At 38.8% G+C, this 23,365-nt stretch overlaps 2 protein-coding genes across 3 annotated transcripts; both read left to right on the top strand.

The window, feature by feature from the left end:
• The first annotated feature begins 1,352 nt into the window (after window positions 1-1,352).
• Window positions 1,353-13,299, top strand: chrna5 (cholinergic receptor, nicotinic, alpha 5). 2 transcript variants are annotated; one of them, XM_058387081.1, is made up of 9 exons: window positions 1,353-1,502; window positions 1,732-1,856; window positions 6,736-6,887; window positions 7,003-7,047; window positions 7,629-7,738; window positions 10,151-10,328; window positions 10,906-11,238; window positions 11,697-12,065; window positions 12,557-13,299. In XM_058387081.1, exons 2-9 carry the CDS (start codon window positions 1,784-1,786, stop codon window positions 12,713-12,715), a joined length of 1,419 nt encoding a protein of 472 aa, XP_058243064.1. In that variant the 5' UTR covers window positions 1,353-1,502; window positions 1,732-1,783; the 3' UTR covers window positions 12,716-13,299. The 2 variants fall into 2 exon arrangements, with proteins under 2 accessions (XP_058243064.1, XP_058243063.1); XM_058387080.1 differs by having other exon boundaries at window positions 1,353-1,476; window positions 12,557-13,297.
• Window positions 13,300-16,356: 3,057 nt separating this feature from the next.
• Window positions 16,357-23,365, top strand: ugt5f1 (UDP glucuronosyltransferase 5 family, polypeptide F1). The gene is made up of 2 exons (XM_058387648.1): window positions 16,357-16,504; window positions 20,735-23,365. Exon 2 carries the CDS (start codon window positions 20,768-20,770, stop codon window positions 22,340-22,342), a length of 1,575 nt encoding a protein of 524 aa, XP_058243631.1. The 5' UTR covers window positions 16,357-16,504; window positions 20,735-20,767; the 3' UTR covers window positions 22,343-23,365.

Below are 23,365 nucleotides of genomic sequence, written 5' to 3'. Positions count from 1 at the left end.
AATGTCTAAATGTTAAATGTATAAATATAAAAATAAACAGTAAAATATACCAATTATTTTTTTTATATGCTTTAGAAAATTGTATAAAACGAGATAAACTGTAAGCAGATCCTGAACTGTGGTATTCCTTATATCACATTAATTTGTGACAGTTCATAGGTTTATAGTTATACCGAATAATGTTATGGAACATCTGTGATGCAAGTGAGTTCCTGACATCACTATACATTAACAGCTTTAAAGAGCAATACCTCAGCAGTGACTTCCTTCCTTAAGTGAATAAGCTAAAAAGATGCAGCTTATCATGTTACACACAAACTCTTCTGCCCTGTTTAGGTAAAATTTCAGATTTAATTTCTCTGACTGTTAACAAGCTGGAGACACCTTCCAAAAATGTTAAATAATATTATATAATACACCGACCAGGCATAACATTATGAGCAGTGAGAGGTGAAGTGAATAAGACTGATGATCTCCTCATCATGGCCCCTGTTAGTGGGTGGGATATATTAGGCAGCAAGTCAACATTTTGTCCTCAAAGTTGATGTGTTAGAAGCAGGAAAAACGGGCAAGCGTAAGGATTTGAGCGAGTTTGACGAAGGGCCAAATTGTAATGGCTAGACCACTGGATCTCCAAAACTACAGCTCTTGTGGGGTGTTCCCGGTCTGCAGTGGTCAGTATCTATAAAAAGTATCCTTTAAGTCCTGTAAGTTTAGAGGTGGGGCCCATGATCTTGGTGCCAGATACCACAGCACACCTTCAGGGATCTAATGGAGTCCATGCCTCGATGGGTCAGGGCTGTTTTGGAAGCAAAATGGAGACCGGCACAGTATTAGGCAGGTGGTCATAATATTCTGCCTGATCAGTGTATAATGACAATAAAACAAAACATTTCATAGAAAACAGGAACCTACACAAGTACATGCACATAAACTGAGACTGAGAATCAGGAAACATGATGCAGGATATGAAATTTTCTGCCTTTTATCATGTACCGTTTTTTACTCAATAGCTTATGAAAATGTCTAATATTTGCATTGTTATTAATATATAATATTATGGTTGTTGTTTCCTTTAGGAATCTTTAAACGAAACACAAAATATTGCATGTGTATCGTTTTATAAGAAAAATACAAAAAATCTGTGATTTTTTTTCCTCTATTTCTGTTCATTAATATCCCAAATATTGGGCGTCACAGACAAAAAACCAAACAAAAAACAAAATAAAGGAAACACCAGACTGAGACAAGTGTTTGACCAAAAGGTGGCAGACTTTTCCACATCACAGAAGGTCCTTAATTCTGATTGGCTGTCTATCCAGTTTTGGGGGAGAAAAGACCCTCAGGGGGGGGAAAAAAAGAAAGAAGAGCCTCGTTTGCAGATCAGGAAGAGAGTGAAGAGGAGAAGAGGAGGAGAAGACAGCATGGATGTGATGTGTGTGAATGTGAAGCAGCAGGGACACTCAGCACTACCAGGTGAGAGCGTGTGATGGGACGAGGAGGTGAGGAAACAAGCAATTTCTCCATGTTTATGTTTGTTATGTGATGAATGTAGGATTTTACTTTGGAGGTGTTATAGATTGGTGCAGTGATGTATTCACTTTATACAGAGGAATAAGTAGAGTTGTGTTTCAAGATGCTGTATGATTGGGTATGTAAAGCATACCAATATATAATATTTACTTATAAAAAGTAGTGTGTTTCTTAATTTATTTATTTGATCTGATTCAGCTTGGTCAGATTAATAATGTCCCTGGAAAGCTGACGCTCTACAAGTGGCAACATGCTACGAGCTCAAATCCCGTTCTCCTGCCTGGTTGTGTTCGTCTGCTGCTGTTTCGTCTGCTCCACCCGGGGTGAGTTCATGTCACCTCGCTGAGATACGTTACCTTCTGTCTTTGGTCAAACAAAGAAAGGAACAGACATGAGACATGAGACAAGAATTTATATTCTCACCCTAAGAGAAAAACACTTTTCAATACTGTAGTGTATTTTTTACATCTTTTACATTTTTCTTTTTAGTAATTAAATTAAAATGGCAGTGTAATTATGATATTTTCATGAAATATGCAGGAGAAGAAAGCAATACTCTCAAGGAGATTTCTGCCTACATAAGAACTGCTGCTGTAATTCAATTTTCAATGCAATTTATTTGTATAGCGCTTTTAACAATGGACATTGTCTCAAAGGAGCTTTACTTTACAGAAGTATAGAAAAACATACAAAGATACTATTCATTCCTAACATTTATCCCCGAGGTGATAGTGGTGAGGAGATGATATGAGGAACCAGGCTCAGAAGGGAACCTCATCCTCATTAGGGTGACTCTGGACAGTAAATAATGTAAATGTAAAAAATGTTTCTTTCTTCAAACGTTTATATTCGCATATAAAGCAACCAAGAGCTCTTGAGGAACTAATCCTAAATAGTTTACTCATCTGTAGACTCTTATTTATAATAAGCTCATTTACATCTATACACTGTAAAGATTTAATAATACACACTTCCTAATATCTACCAGAAGATCATCTGTTCCTCGTTTCAGTCTGATTTGTCTCAGGGTTTCTTCCTCTTGGAAGTTTTTTTTTTTTTTTTCCTTTTGACTATCACCTCAAGCTTTTTCATTAGGCCTCTAAATCCACATCCGGGAAGCTTCTTTGTGACAGTGTCTACTTTTAAAACAACAGATGCTAAACAAAATACCACTAAATTGAAGTGAAAGAGGTTGGAGTCGGGATAAATACGTTATGGGAGCGTGGTTATGCACGGGGCTGCGATGCATAATGCATAAAATATCTCATTTCCTCAAAGAAGATAAATAAATAAAATAAGGAACACAGTATAGCACTGACAGTTTTGTGACCTACAATCTGAGTTCACTTCTTAATATTTAAAGAAGGCTGAGAGAACTCGATTGTTGAACGATTGTCCTTTCCATTTTCTCTGGCACTTTTATGGAGGTCTGAGATATGTGAGCCTCTCAGAAATGTTTATATCAGCGATTTGTTTGTATCGGGCATGCCAAAAAAAGTTCAGTATTTAATCATTTTTACATCAATTTTATTCCTGCATTGTGCTACTGAATTCTCCATCCAGATTAGTCAGAAGGTGCTGATTTATTTTCAGGCTGAAGGGACTTGTAAGGTGGATGAGCCACATAATTTAAGACTTCGATTATATTCCTAGTCATATAATATTTAAAATGCATCCTATGAAAAAAATATTGCTTCTTGAGGTTTTCCATTACAGGGAAGTTTTTAGGACCGGTTTCTTGGTAGCTTGTTTTTTCTCCTATTAAATTTAATGTGCCTCTAAATGGATCAAAAGTGTTTGTTATTGAATAATAAGCTTCAAGGTGGAAGCAGTGACTCCGCTTCATGATGGCCCACATCACACCATCCTGTCGCACAAATGTCATTGATTACTTTCCTTTAACAACCTGGAAATAATCAATGATGAGACAGTGTGATGCAGCCAGACACGAACTAGAACTACTATTATAGCAAAACAAAAAGATTTTCACAAATGGTATATAATTCAGTGAGATTTAGTCATTCATTAGATAAAGTAGTTCACAGTGAATCTCTAACAAACCAGGCTGTAAAAACATTGGACAATGACTTTTATGCTTTTGCTAGTCTGGGTAATACCTCGGTCTTGGTGGGCCGTAACATTTGCACAATCGCAGTCAAAAATGGAGATCGAACATCCCACTGTGTCACCAGATTTTAAATGTCACTCCCCCAGTCGTAGGTAAATGTCACCACTCCACCTACATTTCGTTCATTAAATGAAAATATCCTTGTCCGCTGTATGTATAAGAAATGCATAGCATGCTAATAAACGTTTAGACTGAGATTTGGTGGAAAGATTAATGCTAAGTAGCCTGATTTCAACATGATGGCTAATTGTGTTGATAATAGTATCAGGTTAATGGAGCATTGTTTTAAAAGCATTGTTCTCACCTTGTTTGAAATAAAAGTCTTATAAAGTCACATAAAGTCTTAGCCTTTATATGTGACAAATGAAGGCTACTTATTTGTCACATAAATGTTACTGCACAGTGAAATTCTTTCTTCACATATCCCATCCTTGGAGGGTTAGGGTCAGAGCGCAGGGTCAGCCATGATGCAGTGCCCCTGGAGCAGGGGGATGTTGGGGGCTTTGCTTAAGGGCACAATGGTGGCAGCTTGGCAGTGCTGGGGGTTGAATCCCGATCTTCCAATCAACAACTGAAAGGAAAAAACTTAATAAAAAAAATAATAAACTACTTTATTGAGGAAAAACACCCAATCCTTCTAGTATGCCTGTATAATGTCATGTAAAGTTGGATATGTGAAGCACGAAAACATTAGCTAATGCTAATTCACAACAGCTTTATTCCTAATCTCTCATATGTTAGCTAGCATGATAATAATCTCTCACAATACAGACTAGCAATGCAGTCATGACAAATACAGAATTTCACATCTGTTACAGTTTGGATGTGTTGTTTATCATTTAGAGAGAAAATAGAAATTTTTCTTTTGAAATTCTGAAAATAAAAACTTTAGGTCATATATATATATAAAGAAAGAAATCTATAGACATTGTACTTTCCACTACAGTCCAAGCTTCAATTCTTCAAATTAGTTTTCCTGAATTAAAGCCTTAATTTCCCTCTTAAATGTAAACAGTAAGCAGCAGAAAGTTTTCATACAAACAATAGCATATGACAGACACTCATTAAACCATATCTAGACTTCCATCTATCATAAACCGTGCCTCATAACCCAATCTGCTGCTTCAGTAATGCACTTAATCTGACTAAATCTTGTTGGGCTTTCCACGGTAATTCATTGTGTAAGGGCAAAATTCGATTAGCGAGGACGCTAATGGAGGCTCTGGCTTTACAGAGGAAAATTGGCCATATTAGTTCACAAAAACACGGATATATTTCCCATGTTTCCCTGTAAAGTACAATATGTACATATCAAGCTGCTGTTCTGCCAAGTCACGTCCTTCCTGTTGTGTACTTTGAAGGCTGAACATTTGCATTTGGAAAATTTTAGTTTACGATTCCCAGGCAATGTAAAGAAAGGTTCCTGGGAGGTAATTGCTGAGATTCTAAAAGCTTTGGTAATTTGCATAATGGGGTGTTATTGATCAAGCATCAGTTCTGGGACATTTTTTATGTTGAATTTCACACAATACACTTGACATGATAATCATGTTGTTCTGCCACCAAGCCAAATGCATCAATCCAAATCTAATTTATTCCATACATATTTTATAAATATTTTTCCCATTGCTTATACAGATAAATATATTTTTTGTTTTTATTGCAATAATTTTAATTCTAATTTTTAATACTGCATTTTTTATTCTTCTTTTTAAGATACAGACAGTACTATGTATGGTTGTGTCTGTGACAAATTAAATTTGATGAAGAACATATGAAGAAGGAACAGTGAGAGGAACCAGACTTGAAAGGGAAAGGGCAATCATCATCTGGGAAACATCAGATAATGGGATTATTGAATTATTACAGCATACAGGAGGAGAAGGCAAAGTGTGTTGAAAGGATGTTCAGTATGAGTGTATTGTGAATAAGGCTGTTTTCATACTTATATAAATAGATGAATACACTATATGAATACACTCTGACCTCAACCTGATAGAGCACCTTTGGGATGAATTAGAGCGGAGACTGCGAGCCAGGCCTTCTCCTCCAACATCAGTGCCTGACCTCACAGATGCGCTTCTAGAGGAATGGTGAAATATTCCCATAAACACACTCCTAAACCTTGTAAAGGGTGGGCCATCTCCATATTACATTCATGTGCATGTAAAGGCAGACGTCCCAAAACTTTTGGCATTATAGTGTACTTGAGTCCATACAGTAAACAGGACTGATTCTGGGCTAGTTTGTGGGAGGGGCTTAAGATCTGAGGTTTTCTGTCATGTAGAAGAATTCCTTTGAAACTCTGAGTTGATTCTTCAATTCTATACGTCACTATTGTTTATGCAGGTTTCCAAACATTTTTTATATTATTTTTCAGTCACAAGGTGAAGATCAGAGCTTTTTGGATGTATGGCATGCCATCATACTAGAACAGCAGTGTTTTAACAGGTTTTTATTCATGCAGGTTGGCACAAGCTTTTATGCATGCAGGTTGGCACAAGATTTTATTCATGCAGGTTGGCACAAGATTTTATTCATGCAGGTTGGCATGTTTTATTCACGACATTCTCAGCACAAGCACTAACGCCCCACAGTGAGCTAATTCCAGCCCTATGAAAATCTGGTTTTATATATCAGCAACAATAATAACTGCAAGCGGAGATTCAGTAGTTACAAAAGTAACGTGACAAGTTGAACCAATCACGTTTCTCAGCATGCGCCACTCAGAGCAGCTTGCTTCTACACCTGATTCGGGTCACAGCACGGTGTGGTTTGAAGCGAGCCCGCTGTTTTAAAGAGGAGCTGGGATCAACAGTCTGGACTTCTCCTGAGCTTGAAAACTGCTTTCACACTTCACCAAACAGTGAAGTCTGGGCTTAAATGTCTCGGAAAAGTGTGAAAACTGAGACTTCTGGGTTTCATGATTCCAGCAGCAGTTCTTATGTGTATGCCTTGGTGAGATCTTCCACTAAGGAATCTCTAAGCAGACTCATTTCAGTCATTATGTGTATTGGAAAACATAGCTGCAAATATCATCAATAATCATCTTTTATTTTTTTATTTCCCCTCAGCTTCCTCCAAGATATCTTCGTATGCCAAAACTCAGGACAGGCTGTTGTATAATCTCTTTAAAAAATACCAGAAATGGGTGCGACCAGTGGAAAATCTGAATGGGACAGTGAGGGTCAAATTCGGATTGGCCATCTCTCAGCTGGTCGATGTGGTGAATACTGATTTACTTATTACTGGAAATATTTTGTAATATTTACTTATGGGCAAAACTGCAAGAGATATTTTATCACTGAAATATTTAATTATTTTTACACCCGCATTCAAAGGATGAGAAGAATCAGCTGATGACCACCAACGTATGGATGAAGCAGGTAATGCTTTACAAATTAATCTTCTTCACACTCTAGACATAATTATTATATATCACTTCTATTTTTTTGGGCTTGTCTTGTATGTGGTAATGCAGCCTGATGGAAATTTCCCAGCAATGTTTTTTTCTTTCCTTCCTTATCCTCCTCCTCCTTTACCTCTTGCACGTCCGGCCCACATGTGTTTTTTCCTGCCCTGACAGCTTTATGGAGATTGTATCTGACCATTTCTGCTGGCGATCCATTGTTCCCAGAGGGGTCAGGAGGTCGTAGGTTGCCTCGAGCAATTTCTTACAGGATTAGGACGATAGAAAGAGAGGTTCTTTGGTTTATAGACGGCTTAAGCGTTGATCCATCAGAAAAGAGAAGCAGAATAAAAACGGGGGTGGAACTGTTTCTATCTGCTCCTGTAGCGCTCTAGTGAAGAGCATCTTGGTATTGAGCTTGGCGGTTTTCAGAAGTTATGACCCTCAGAAGACTGCATCAACAGATCGATAGAATAATAAAATCACCCTAAGCACTGATAACTGAAATTGCCCTGCTTGTGAGCCTCGGATTGATCTAATATAATGTCTTGTGTTTAGGAATGGGTCGACACAAAGCTGCGATGGAACCCTAAGAACTACCAGGGTATCACGTATATCAGAGTGCCATCTGACTCCATATGGATTCCAGACATTGTGCTCTATGACAAGTATGTACAATAAACTCACAACGAATTTGTAAGAAAACTGTTTGTACTGTATATATACACCGATCAGGCATAACGTTCTGAGCAGCGAGAGGTGAAGTGAATAAGACTGATGATCTCCTCATCATGGCACCTGTTAGTGGGTGGGATATATTAGGCAGTGAGTGAACATTTTGTCGTCAAAATTGATGTGTTAGAAGCAGGAAAAATGGACAAGCGTAAGGATTTGAGCGAGATTGACGAAGGGCCAAATTGTGATGGCTAGACTACTGGATCAGAGCATCTCCAACACTGCAGCTCTTGTGGGGTGTTCCCGGTCTGCAGTGGTCAGTATCTATCAAAAGTGGTCCAAGGAAGGAACAGTGGTGAACCGGAGACAGGGTCATGGACGGCCAAGTCTCACTGATGCACAATGGTAGTGAAGGCTGGCCCGTGTGATCCGATCCAACAGACGAGCTACTGTTGCTCAAATTGCTGAAGAAGTTAATGTTGGTTCTGATAGAAAGGTGTCAGAATACACAGTGCAGGACGGGTCAGAGCTGTTTTGGCAGCAAAAAGGGGGACCAACACGATATTAGGCAGGTGGTCATAATGTTATGCCTGATCAGTGTAGATGCCACTGACATTTTCAAATAGTATAAACAAATGGATGATTTTATCACCACAAGCCTGATATAAAATGAGTCAGGACTCTGTTGGCTTTCAGTGTGAGACTCTGTTCCCTCTGTTGGATAACCTTACACAGAATTCTGTTGGTTGAAGATGACACCTTCTCATTTTAGCTGCTTATGAAGAAGCACTTGGAGCATCTCAGAGAACAGAAATGGGTTTCATATCATACCATTTACTTTGAAGATACAAACATTTGTGTGGAAAAAATAACCATTTTAGTGAAAATATTGTATCTAGTAGGCTAGATAAAAACAGAAATACTTATAAAAAAAACGACAAATTGTTAACACGCTGAGTGTCTACTTTCATATGAGCTTCATATTAACCTCCACTGTGAAGTGGGACATGAGAAAGACATTCAGTGCTGAATTCAGGCACACATTCCATGTTTTTGTACTCAAGAAAATAAATATTCTTCATTAAAAATGATAGAGAAATATTTTCATTTACTTTCCGCCTTTGTTTTTCAAAAGCCGGTGATCTTTTTAAAATGTTGAAATTGCTAACTTGCTAACCAAGGGCCATATTTAGAGCTGAGATAAGTCAAGATAATGAGAATTTAATACAGAAATTGTGCAATATTGTATTTAGACCTCAGCTGTAACAACAGATTTAAGTGCTGCTTGGATAGTTGCAGAGATTTGTCTCAATTCCACCATCTGACAGCTGACTGACGTGCTGAATTATTTCTTTTTGGATGGGAGGGGCTAAAATGCATGCAGTTCATTTGTGTCATCTGACTGGACCACTCAGAACATCGAGCTACTTTATGTCACGTACGTGAGCAAAGATCCACATGTAAATATCGAACTGAAATCACTCACTATGAATAGAGCGCTGTTTTTACACAATCAGTGTTAAGCTTCGACCAACTGGTGGGTATGTGCCATATCAAAAACAACATAAGCCCTAAACCATTCATTTTGAAAAGGGTTTAATTACCAGCTGTCAATTATCAAAGTTGTAATGTTTAAACGCTATTAACAAAAAAAAAGGGGGAAATTTCCATACACACAACAGAGACACAGTTCAGTAAAGCCTGTAATTTTCATACCGTTCTATAAGAGAAAATGTCAAAATTTCAGCATGTGAACATTTTTCTTTTTCCAGGCTGCCACACATTTATTACTCAATCAATACTTATTTTAAAAGAGAAAAAGAAAATGAAAGAAACACAGGGAATGTTTTATCGACTGATCAATGACCTGTTGAGGCAGCTGCCAGTTTGTCTGCCATGTTTTCTTCATAATGTGCTGTCAAGCAATATGAAATTACAGCTTCCAGAAAAATCCCAAGTAGTAATTACGAGTCAGATAAAAGATGTGAAGGTTTCTAGCTTGGTATAAGCAGAATTCTTTTACCTTTTTTCTTTTCACATCAGCACTCCTCGTGCTTTAAACGTAATAACTTCATATTTCATTTTTAATGGTGTTACTAGATAATAAGGCTTAGGAAAGTTCCAGGAAGGTTAAAAGTACTAGGTTTAAAAAGGTATTAAAAATGCATGCTCTGGTAACCTTATAACCTTTTTTTTAAAAAAAGTGTATCCCATTAAATACCTTATAAATATCTTATCAGATTATTTGACTTGGGGACTAAATAAGCAGCATATATCAAGGTTAACGGGACATGAATACTTATTATTAGAACATTATTATCTATACGCTTTTCTGCAATGAAGATAATTTGCCATGTCAATTAATGGTGGATTAAATAATGAAATAAATGGATATGTTTTAATAGTGCAGATGGGCATTTTGAGGCCACGGCTACCAAAGCCGTAGTGAAGCATGATGGCACCATCTCCTGGACACCACCTGCTAACTACAAATCAGCCTGCACTATTGATGTCACCTTCTTCCCCTTTGACCTTCAGAACTGCTCCATGAAGTTCAGCTCGTGGACCTACGACGGCTCACAGGTATTGGGGCTGACTGTAATTTTTGAAATATGGCTTGAACTATACAAATACACTATATTGCCAAAAGTTTTGGGACGACTGCCTTTACATGCACGTGAATGTAATATGGAGTTGGCCAACCATTTGCAGCTATAACAACTTCAACTCTTCTGGGAAGGCTTTCCACAAGGATTAGGAGTGTGTTTATGGGAATTTTTTGACCATTCCTCTAGAAACATATTTGTGAGGTCAGGCACTGATGTTGGACGAGAAGGTCTGGCTTGCAGTCTCTGTCTCTGCAGTCAGACTGGACTCTGTGGAGGCCAGTCAAGTTCCTCCACACCAAACTCACTCATCCATGTCTTTATGGACCTTGCTTTGTGCACTGGTGTGCAGTCATGTTGGAACAGGAAGGGGTCATCCCCAAACTGTTCCCAGAAAGTTGGACATGAAATTATCTAAAAGAGTTCCTTTCACTGGAACTAAGCGGCCAAGCCCAACCCCTGAAAAACAACACCTGTATACAATGATTTGGAGGAGTGTCCTAAAACTTTTGGCAATATAATACAGTAAACTGAGCTTATTCTTTACCTTTCAGGTGGACATACTCCTGGAGGACGTCCACGTGGACAAACGAGACTACTTTGACAACGGCGAATGGGAGATCGTGACAGCTACGGGAAGCCGTGGTTTGAGGATGGACACGACAGGCTCCTATCCTTTCATCACTTACTCCTTCATCATCCGGCGTCTCCCTCTGTTTTACACGCTCTTCCTTATCGTTCCCTGCATCGGTCTGTCCTTCTTGACTGTGCTGGTTTTCTACCTGCCCTCGAACTGTGGAGAGAAAATCTCTCTTTGTACTTCTGTTCTTGTCTCGCTCACTGTGTTTCTCCTGGTGATAGAGGAGATCATCCCGTCCTCCTCTAAGGTATTATTCACGCTCTAGGTTCAAGTCATTTGGGAAAGGTTGGATAAGGTTTGCATAAAACCTAAAACCATATGCAAAATGCCAGAAGTGTAAATGTGTTTAAGAGCTGAAGTCATAATTATTAGTGTAAAACTTTGCCTCTGATTGTCCGTGTTGTGGGCATGTAAGACAAAATACAGAGTGGAATCAATGGTTGCAACATCTGTGGTTGATAATTTAATATTTAATAATCTCAGAAGCTGATTTCAGTTAAGTGTCTGTTTTTGTGCAGCAGGTTATTGAAATACAATCAAATCACTTAACATTTAAGTGTCTGTTGGAGAGAAATGGTCTGATTTAACTTAGTGTTTAACTTAGAAATTTGAAGAGTGTATAAGTTAGAAACTGCTACAACACTGTTACAAAATATGACGCCATGTTGGTTTGTTATATGTATATATTGAATTTCCTCTCCTTAGGTCATCCCGCTGATTGGCGAGTATCTAGTCTTCACCATGATCTTTGTCACACTCTCCATCATCATCACGGTCTTTGCCATCAACATTCACCACCGCTCCTCATCCACGCATCACGACATGGCACCCTGGGTGCGCCGGGTCTTCCTACACAGTCTCCCGAAGCTGCTTTGCATGCGCAGCCATGTGGACCGCTATGCCACAACAGGAGGGAATCATCGAGCTGGAGGAACAGCAGCCCTAAACTGTAGGAAGAGCTCAAAACAAGACAGCAGCCTTCTGCTTAACTCAGCAGCACACAACCTTCAAGCAGCACTGGACTCTATTCGATACATCACTCAGCATGTGGTAAAGGAGAATCAAGTCAGAGAGGTAAGAGGAATGGCTCTCAGTGGGTTTCTCCTTCTGGGGAGTAAGTAATCTGTTGATGTGAGTGATGGCCCTTGTTGCTTACAGTAACATGAATTACTTTCCACTGAGTTCCAGGTTTGTCTTCTTCCATTTGTGAGCTTGTTATACAGATAGATTGATTGCTTATACATTGAAGCCAGTTAGCTAAAGTACATAAATACATGCACAAATGAGTAGAGTGCTATGCAGGGGGTGGTCATTATACATCTTCAAGGAAATTTCTCACATCCATATGAAAAGATATTACTGAAGTCTGGCTAATGGCTTTACAGTATATTCTCAAGAAGTTTAGCTGCGAGGCTAGCAGGAGAGTTATTCATGCCTGTTTGTTCCTGATTCTGATATAGTTGTATGCCATTTGTACGCACTAATTAACCCACCTTTTAAAAGCTGACTTGTATTATTATTATTATTATTATTATTATTATTATTATTATTATTATTATTCACAGGTTGTTCAAGATTGGAAGTTTGTGGCTCAAGTTCTAGACCGTGTCTTCCTCTGGGTCTTCTTGTCAGTATCTGTACTTGGTTCTGCTCTGCTATTTATCCCTGTTATTTACAAATGGGCCAAAATTATTGTTCCAAATTATGGTGATAACAGTAGCTAAGCTAGCACACGTACAATGGAGTGTATAGAGTTCTTAATTTGTGGGGAAAAAAGCACAGGGATTTAAATATTTTCTGTATCCGTTAGGGCCGATTGGTTGGATGATTGGTTTTTACACTGCCTTTCTTCACAATGCAGCAATCTACAGCAAAATGCTATCTGCTATAAAAAATAATAGTGCTATAAATTTGATATAATTACTAAGTTATTAAAAACCTACTTGAATGCACAGTTGAAATTCTGCAGTATATAAAAAAACTGAATGATATTTATTTGTGTATTTCTTTCTTGTGTTTGTTCTCAGACTAATTTAAAGTAATTAAATGCTTTTATAATGTATTTCCATGTTCCTTTATTGAATATCTCAAGAATAAAAGTCAGCTGTGGTCACATTGAGAGACTCAATATCTAATTTCACTGTAATAGACATTAGCATCCACGTGATTAGGACTTAGAAAAGGGTAATACTGAGATAAAGATTAAACACAGTAGGTATTCCTGAGGCTTTAAATATTAAAGAGTGTAATTAGACAGGACATGGTGCAAAACTTCTGTTCAAGTCCAAATTAAAAACAGGAAGATGGTTACCGTTCTTTCTGGTAGTTAAAATGAAAGATGGTAGCAGTGCTTAAAAGATGTACTTTAACCTTCCTGTTTCAGATGAGAATTCATATAGAAGGTTTAGGTGATTTTTTTTAAACCAGAAATTACATCTGGGTTGAGAGAGAAGGTTTGGTCAACACATCAGCAATGTGGAAAGTGTGGCTGAGTTGTGCCATGCAGGAGCTGACCAATCACTGAACACCATTGTTCTTAAAGCCCAATCACTGTACACCATTATTACCAATGATCAGTGACTAAACATTATTCCCAATGACCAATCACTGAACAACATTGTTTCCAATGACCATTTGCTAAAAAACCTTGTTTCAATGACTAATCACTGAACAACAATGTTCATGATGACCAAATGCTGAAAACAATTGTTTCCAATGACCAATCACTGACCACCATTGTTCTCAATGACCTGTCACTTAACACCATTGTTTCCCATGACCAGTCTTAAAAACCATATTCTTCAATGACCAATGATTCAGCACCATGATTCTCAATGACCAACCACTAAGAACTATTATTCCCAGTGACTCATCACTGAACACCATTGTTGTCAATGACCAGCCACTCAACACAGTTGCCCCAATGACCAATAACTCAACACTATTGTTCCCAGTTACAAATCATTGAACGTAATTGCCCCAATGACCAATAACTCAACACTATTGTTCCCAATGACCAATCATTGAACATAATTGCCCCAATGACTAATAACTCAACACCAATGTTCTCAATGACAAGCCACTCAACAGCATTTTTCCCAACGACCAATCATTGAACACCATTGTTTTCAATGACCAATTATTTGACACCATTATTCCCAAAGACCAATAACTCAACATCATTCTTCCCAATGACTTATCCCTCAACACTATTGTTCCCAATGACCAATCACTGAACACCATTGTTCTCAATCACCAATCACTTGACACCATTCTTCCCAATGACCAATAACTCAACATCATTCTTCCCAGTGACTTCAACACCAGTGTTCACAAAGACCAATCATTAAACACTGTTGTTCCCAAAAACAAATCACTGACCATCAGTACTGCACGATAAATTTCCCCACTATTATACAAATACATAAACTGCAAATAAATATATCTGGATGAACCATTTTGCACATAATATATATTCAGTGTATATATTTCATACGGATTTGTACATTTGTATACTTTATATAGTCTGCAGATAAGTGCATTTGGTTATATCATTTTGTTAAATACATTTGTGCAATTTATTTGCACTTACATTAAACTAAATTTTCTGCTGTTACATTGTCTTTTGTCTTATATTCCTTATTGTTTCGTGTCTGCTGTTGTAAGACAGTAATTTCCAATCTTAGAATTAATAATAATGTTATTTTTCTATTACATTTAATCCTTTTTGCTCCCAGTGACCAGCCACTAAACAGCATTTTTCCTGATGACAATTCACTAAACACCATTGCTCCCAACAGCCAATCATCAATCACTGTTATTTCCCAGTAACCAATCACTGATCCCCATTATTTTTCAACAACCAATTTTTGACCACCAAAGATTCCCAGTGACCAATCACCGCAAATACATACAGCAATAATCTATTTCTTTCGTGTCTATTTCCTGACTCCTCCCTACTTCTGCTTTATTTTGTCTGCATTTTTTATTACATTTATAGTATTTCTTAATGGAGATCACAAATTCAGATCCCGATAATCCACAGCCATCTGTGTCCAGGAATCCAAGAGAGTAAAATTCACTCTTTCCCCTGTCAATCACAGTGACACTAGCTAATCAAAGGCATCTGTGAGCTCATACATGCATGTGGGATGTGGTAAAGGTTATGGACTACTGATTGGAAGCTGGATACCAAGCTGCCATAGTTGGGCTGTTCCCGTAACCCCAGTGTGAGGAGGCCAGTGTGTTATGCAGCATGAGCAGCAGTTTGAATATATATATATAGTAAAAAGGAACATAAATTGCTATTACAAAAGACATATTTTAGAAGAAATTGGAAGCTACATTTACATTTCTGGCATTTGGCAGACGGTCTTATCCAGAGTGATGTACAAGAGTGCTTTGAAGTCTCTATCAATGAATTCATTAACACTGGTTCAGAAGGTCACAGACTTGGGATCAGCCTAAATACTATGTTGTTGTTTTTTTTTTTTTTTTTTTTTTTATAGTATTTACATACAACATACAACAATACATGAAACAAACCGGGCAAAATGAGCTACTTTAAGTGCTTCCAGAAGAGGTAGGTCTTCATCTGGCATTTGCAGACGGTCAGTGACATCTATGTGAAGTTCATTCCACCACCTCGGTGCCAGAACAGAGAAGAGTCTAGATGTATACCTACCTCTTACCCTGAAAGATGGTGGGACCAGTCTAGTGGATCTGAGGAACAAGGTGCAGTGTGAGGAGTAATTAGAGCTTTGAGATAAGATGGTTCTGGTCCATTCTCGGCTTTGTAGGCAAGCATCAGCATCATAAGCATCTTATGAGTGCAGCTACGGGAAGCCAGTGGAGGGAACGCAGCAGTGGGGTGGTGTGGAAGAACTTAGGCAGAATAAAAACAAGTCATGCAGCTAGAACAAATTACATTCAAAGGTAGACCTGCCAGTAGAGTTGCAGGAGATCAGTCTCAGAATGACCAGCGCCTGAGTAGCCTGTGTGGATAGAAACGGCCGAATCCTTCTGATGTTGTACAGAAGAAATGGACATGAGGGTGTCACATTAGTGGACATGGGAGGAAAAGGACAGTTGATTGTCCATGGTTACTCTAAGGTGGCGAGCAGTGGCCGAAGGGGAGATCAGGGGCTTGTTCAGAGATCCTGGGCTGGGGATGATTGACCAGCAGTTCAGTTTTGTTGGGACTGATGCACTTTATATTATAATCTGTTCTATTATATTCTGCAAGTTTTCAGAAAATCAACCTTAATTCAACACGTTTTAAATATTAAAATGATGATGATGACGATTAATTCATATGCAAAGTAGTCTATTTAATTATTGATTTCTTTTTAAACGTTAACCACTTTTGGTTAACATTTGGTTAACATTTTTGGCGATTTGACAGGAACACCGCCTCCTCAGTCACGACACACACTTCATGAAAACACTGGCCACAACGGAGGAGTCGGAACACACCACACAATAAGGAAAACTGACCTCGTCCGAATAAAAAAGTAAGTAATGCACATTTAACAGCGAATGAGAAATATTTTGAATGATAAAATAAAATACTAAATGTCATGACTATTCGCTGCTTTTTCGGGTTTAGCTTCATGCTAAGTTAGTTATTCGATAGCACGTTGGTAATACGTCACGAAGAGTAGATATAGGAAGCAGTTCATATCATGGATTAAAAATGGCTTAATATATTGACTTCCGACAGGCTTGGGCATGGTTTTTGTCGTCTTAATAACAGAAACGAGCAACTTTATCGGTGTAAACATGCGTTTTTATTATTGTTCATAGCGTCTTTTATTGTTATTAGCTCTATATTTATGTACATAAGGGTGAATTTAGTAGCGTCTGTACAACTCTTATGCAGGCGGTATTTACAGCTCTATACAGATAATGACAAGCAGGGTTGCCAGGTCTCCTCAAAAATCCCGTACAACTAACATTTGCTGTTGCTGCCAAAACAGCCCTGACCCATCATGCACTCTGTATTCTGACACCTTTCTATCAGAACCAGCATTAATTTCTTCAGCAATTTGAGCAACAGTAGGTCGTCTGTTCGCTCCCCACATGCATCAATGAGCCTTGGTCGTCCATGACCCTGTCTCTGGTTCACCACTGTTCCTTCCTTGGACCACTTTTGATAGATACTGACCACTGCAGACCGGGAACACCCCACAAGAGCTGCAGTGTTGAAGATGCTCCGATCCAGTCGTCTAGCCATCACAATTTGTCCCTTCCTTAAACTCGCTCAAATCCTTACGCCTGCCCATTTTTCCTGCTTCTAACACACCAAGTTTGAGGACAAAATGTTTACTTGCTGCCTAATATATCCCACCCACTAACAGGTGCCATGATGAGGAGATCATCAGTGATATTCACTTCCCATGTCACTGCTTATAATGTTATACCTGATCAGCGTGTATTAAATACACTGAAACAAATAATTATGCACACAGCTCTGACCTCAATCCCACTGAACACCTTCGGGAAGATGAACTGTAATGGTGACTGAATCCCAGGAAGTTCACATCCAAAATCAATACATGACCTCAATGAAGATCTTTGTCATCACACTTTAAAAATCTAGTGTGAAAGATTTCCCAGAAGTGTTGATGTTATTATAACAGCAAAGAAAGGATATTAAAAATGCACATTAAGATGTAATATCCATAAACCAACATACTGTCTGAATTTAGCAGAATAAGCGCAACTCTGGCAACCCTGATTATACTCTGTAGAGTATAAGAGTGCCTGTTTCTGCATGTTCTCCCTCTGTTTTCTTCCATCTCCCAAAAACATGCCTGGAAGTGAACTGGCACTGCTGAATAGTCTCTATGTGTGAATCAGTGTGTGAAGTGTGTGCCCTGTAATGATCTGGCATCCCAGGCCCTGTATTCTACAATATCATTATGTCCCTCACCACTATAAACCTGCCATCCCTCACAGTGGAAAAGAGTATGCACATTTTGATATAATCTTTCTAAAAATAGCTCACGGGAACCAGGAAATGATTTCAAACAGACAACATTTTTCAGTTTTATCTGCTGCTTACACTGTTTGAGCACGTCCACAACACTGACCGGTGCAGCGAGTTGTTTTTTGTTGGCCAAATACACCAATTATTTTTTAAAATTCTGGTGCTCATTCCAGTCTTAATGTTAGTCTAATTTATTTCACGTGGACAAACTTTAACCAATGCCAGTTTACCTCGACAGAAAGCGAGGGCAGTGCATCAGCACAAATCATATCAGACGTGAAAATGGAGTCGAGATGAAACCACTGGGTGAATTTTTTTTTTTTTTTTTTACTAATGCCCAGGAGGGTCAGTAAGTATTGCAGAGATTAATACACCTCCGCAGCTGTCAATCATTCCAGATTTATATGTCAATTGGCTCATTTGAAAAAAGATGAGTGCTCTTCTGGCATATTTTGATTGACAGCTCATCCTAGTGTACTCTGCTATTAAAATGCAGAGCTCCAGTGCAAAATGCATGAAAGGTTGGCAGGTCTGGGTATCTGCTTTAAAAAACATCTTGTCGACAAGTTTCTTTATTTAGAAAACTCCCATGTAATAATACTGAAACCGTCACCATGCCAACAAACAAAAAGACTGAATTCACCGAAATGATGAATCTATTGATCACCTCCGAGCTCACGGAGCATTTCAGTATCAGAGCTGACAGGCGCATTACTTTCTGGAAATGTCAGCCTCCCTGAGTATGTGATCTGCTTCTTAATGGCAGATGTGACAGCTGTTAACGTCACTGAGACTTTGCTTCTCTACAAATGCACAAGCAGGTCCATGAGAAAAGGTGGAGAAAGCTTGAAGAGCCTTTAGATCTATAGTCAGGTCTAAAGGTCTGAGACGTGTATTGAAAATCTTTTTTGGAATAAACAGAAGATTTTAGCAATTTCAAACAAATAAAGTAAATGTACAATGTCTTGTATGTAATATTCAGGATTCGGAACTATTTCTTGGTCCCGATTTTAATGCAAGCAAATGGGTGATATTGATCGTATTAACTGCTTTGTACGAAAGGTCAGATGTCTAATCCCTTCTATTGAAGCACATCTTCAATAGAAGTCTGATGGATTCGATCGAAAATGGATTGTCTGGTGTCATTATCGCAAGAAGTTGACATACAAAATATTAAGAAACTCGCGGAAATATTTTAAAGATTCTACTTTGCACTCAAGCTGTTGGAAGTGATAGAATTTGTGATTATTTTTGTGTTGTAGTAAATTAGAAAAGAATGCAAGGTTTATTTTTTTATTGACTGTATGCAAAAATGTGTAGTTGATGCTGTCATTTCTGTATAGCCCAAGATTATTATTATCATCTTTATTTTATTATTATTTTTATTGATTTATTTCTTTATTTTAAATATAGATGGCATATATTTTTTATTTATATATTTATTTATTTTTATTAAATATAGTTTGTTTATTTATTGGTTGCAAAAGTGCTTACTAAATGAAAGGAATTATACTCATTTGTCACGTAAAACTGTATCACTCCTCACACTGAGAACTTTATCCTGGTCAGTAGATCCAGAACCCCTAAGAACATCGGGTCTATGAAAAAGCAAATCTACCGCTCTCACACACCCATTCGCACACATTTACTCACACCCGAGTGCAATTTAAACTCGCCAGTCCACCTACTGCTGATTTTTTTGGGAGGTGTGAGGAAACCGGAGAAACTGCTAGATCAGAGCGGATGAATCAAAGTCCAGAAAAACCTGTTCATAATAAACACAGAGGTAGACACAGGACCTTAGAAGATAAACATAAATAAAGCTAGAAAGCAAAAACAATAAGCTAGACTGTGCAATAGGAAGCAGAAAACAAAGGAACAGAGGGACTAAGCAATAGAACTCAACAAACAGACGATTTCCCGAGGGACGGACGAGGACAGAATTTTAGTCAGGCTAGAGAAACTAATGAGAGCTCACGAGACAAGACGCAGGTGCAGAAATCAACCAGTGAGTGTGAACCGGGGCGAGGCTCGAGCTGAGGGGAAACCAGGAAGTGTGAAAACAAGATAATCTTCTGTACAGTTCATGAATTATAAAGACTCACGACACCCCGGCTGTGGATTTGCCTTCTTTGAGATATACAGCAGACAGAAAGTCAACTTTTTTAGTAATGAATTCTGACACGAATATGTTGCCTGTTTATAACCCTTTAAAGTCACGGATGATGTATAATTGATTTGTTAACTAACTACTAAGTAAGCATTAATTCATTTCTATAGAAACAACTTACAAAAAGAGGCTTTATATAAACTAATAAAACTGTGTTTTATTGCACAAGATGTTTAATTCCAGTGTGTGTGTTCGGAAGGAGACGCCAGTGTCAGTTCTTCGTAACAGTCAGAGATAAAGCTGTAAGATTTGTGACACCATCAGGACAGAGGAACGACTTTGTAGTTGTTGTTTTTATTTTTCCAATTTCTTCTTAGCCTGAGAAGCTGCATTTTTTTTGTTTGTTTTACTACCTTCAAGAAAGAAGAAAACGAGGAAAGAAACTAACTTGCTTCTTGGATAGTAACGATAAATGAATAAAAAGTATATTGCCTCATTCTTTAAGAAAGTGAATGTTTAAACAATAATTAGCTTTTAGAAATTGTTGTAGGATAAAACGACACTTTGGGACATACAGTTTTAGGAAAATAGGAAAAATCAACTCTTACTAGAAATCTGTCCTTTGTGTGTCCTTTGTTTCAGTTCTGTGCGATTCACACGATGATGACTTAAACGATGTCTGCCACCATTTGGAAAATCATCACCACCCTGACCTTGATTGGCTCTATCCACTGCGGTAAGGTCCTGGTGTTCCCTCATGATGGCAGCCACTGGGTTAACATGAATATACTGATACAAGAGCTGCACAATCGAGGTCACCATGTCACGGTCATCCGAGCAGCCGACAGCTGGTACATCAAAGAGCAATCACCCTACTACCACTCCTTGGACGTCGACTTCTCCGTGGGGGGAGACGAGGATTTCTTCCGCACCTTCATCTCCCGGCAGCTAGAGATTCGGCGGGAAGGGAAACCCTTCTGGACCCGAATCAGTCTGGACATGGAGATGGGAGCAGTGTTTTCCGAAATGCACAGAAAGATCTGCGAAATGGTCATCCGTATAATCGAGGATCCCAAACTGATCCAGTCCATCAGAGAAGCGGGGTATGACGTGATGCTGACGGACCCTGCAAACGGCGGAGGAGTCGTGCTTGCGCATTATCTGAACCTACCGCTGGTTTTTAATGTCCGTTGGACGGTGCACGGAGAGGCGCATTTTGCGATTGCGCCCTCGCCCGCGTCGTTCGTTCCTTTTCCTTTATCCATGTTAACAGATAAGATGACGTTTTTTCAAAGGGTATATAACGTCCTCTTCCACCTCAGACTGTACTTTTACAAGGGAGTTGTAGGTCCTCATTACAGCGCTTTGTGTAGACGCTACTTTGGTCCAGACGTGAACTATTTTGAATTGTTCCAGGCAGCCGATATCTGGCTTATGAGAGTCGATTTTGTCTTCGAGTTCCCTCGCCCGACAATGCCCAACGTCGTTTACATGAGTTGCTTCCAATGCAAACCGGCAAAAGCCCTCCCGGACGACTTAGAAGCCTTCGCAGAAAGTTCCGGAGAGCACGGCATTGTCGTCATGTCGTTAGGAACGCTGGTCGGACAGCTTCCAGACGATATAGCCAACGAAATGGCAGCTGCTCTTGCGAAACTCCCTCAAAAAGTGATCTGGCGATACCCAGGGAAGAAACCATCCACTCTCGGGAACAACACCATACTCAGAGACTGGCTGCCACAGAACGATCTTCTCGGCCATCCCAAGACGAAGCTTTTCGTGAGCCACGGCGGAACAAACGGGATTTTGGAAGCTATTTATCACAGTACTCCGATCGTTGGCCTACCTCTTGTTTTTGATCAGCATGACAATCTGTCAAGGATGAAAGCTAAAGGTGTAGCACGGGTCTTAGATATAGTCACGATTAATCAGAATGTGTTTCTTCAAGCTATACAGGAAGTTATAAACGAGCCTTCCTACACCATAAACATGAAGAAGCTGTCCCGGCTTATTCGAGACACACCTATACAACCTCTGGACAACGCCATGTTCTGGATTGAGTTCGTTATGAGACACAGAGGTGCTACTCATCTGCGGACCGAGTCGTACAAAATGCCTTGGTACGCTTATCACAGTGTCGATGTTGTAGCCTTTTTAGTGTCGGTTGCCTCAGGTACAGTCCTTTTAATCTTTGCTGTAGTCCGATATGTATGCTGCAGGGCATGTAGGAGAAAAAGAGTAAAGCAAGACTGATACTGCATAGCAAAATCGCCGAGTTTCAAATCCCACTGAATAGCATAGGGTCAGTATTGCCTTCACAAACACAAATGAAAAATCCACAGCCCAATTTTGGTCAATCAATACCTCATTTGATCAGGCAGAACAAAATCTATCGTTAGTCTTGTTTTATTGAAATGAAAAAAAAAAAATTTATATAGTGGAATTTGCTGTGTAGATCTTTTTATTTCAGGTTGAAAAAAACAATTGTTGATCTGATTTCATGCCAAATCAGGATCATTGTGGCATTTACTCCGATCGGCTATAACATTCAAACCACTGACAGGTGAAGAGAATCCTATTCATTATCTCATTGTAATGTCAAGGGGTGAGATATTTTAGTCAGAAAGTGAACAGTGAAGTTGATGGGTTGATCTGATAGAAAACAACCGAATTGTGATGGATAGACGACAGGGTATCTCCAAAACATTAGGTCTTGTCCGGTGTTACTGGGATACAGTGGTTAATACTTTGTAGTTCAAAGTAAAATGCTCCAATGAAGGACAACCGGTGAACCAGAGACAGGGTCAAGACTCTTTGAAGAAGCCAGTACAGCACTGTTAATTATAAGCTACCTTTTGCTAGCTGACTGACGTTGGTTAATCCATCACTTAATCAAAGTAATGTAACGTACTGGTAAACAGCAGTCAGCATTTTTACTCAACCTCTTTTTAGGAAAAGGAAAAAAGATTGCAGCTCTCGCCGATTTACATCTAGCTCTGGGCACCTGCATTAAGTTACCCAGAGAAGTGTGTTTTAGTTTTACGCTCTGCTTGCTCTGTCGGTGGAACTCATTTAAAAAGGAGTGAATGCCTAACCGTATCAAGCTGCTTCCAGTGTTAACTAAGACCATAGTCAATAAATTATGCTGAAATTTAGCTGATACCATTATCCCAAATGAGCAAGTGATCGTCATTGTTTGTCCGCCCAGGCACTTCTTTTTTTTTCTGTGTACTAATCTCTCTCAAGATATCCAAGGAATAAAAGCCAGTTACACTA

This window comes from Hemibagrus wyckioides, linkage group LG04, assembly GCF_019097595.1.
Source record: "Hemibagrus wyckioides isolate EC202008001 linkage group LG04, SWU_Hwy_1.0, whole genome shotgun sequence".
In the NCBI taxonomy this organism is placed as follows: Eukaryota; Metazoa; Chordata; class Actinopteri; order Siluriformes; family Bagridae; genus Hemibagrus; species Hemibagrus wyckioides.
Note: the sequence above shows the minus strand (reverse complement) of the source record. Positions and strands in the feature narration are given on the sequence as shown.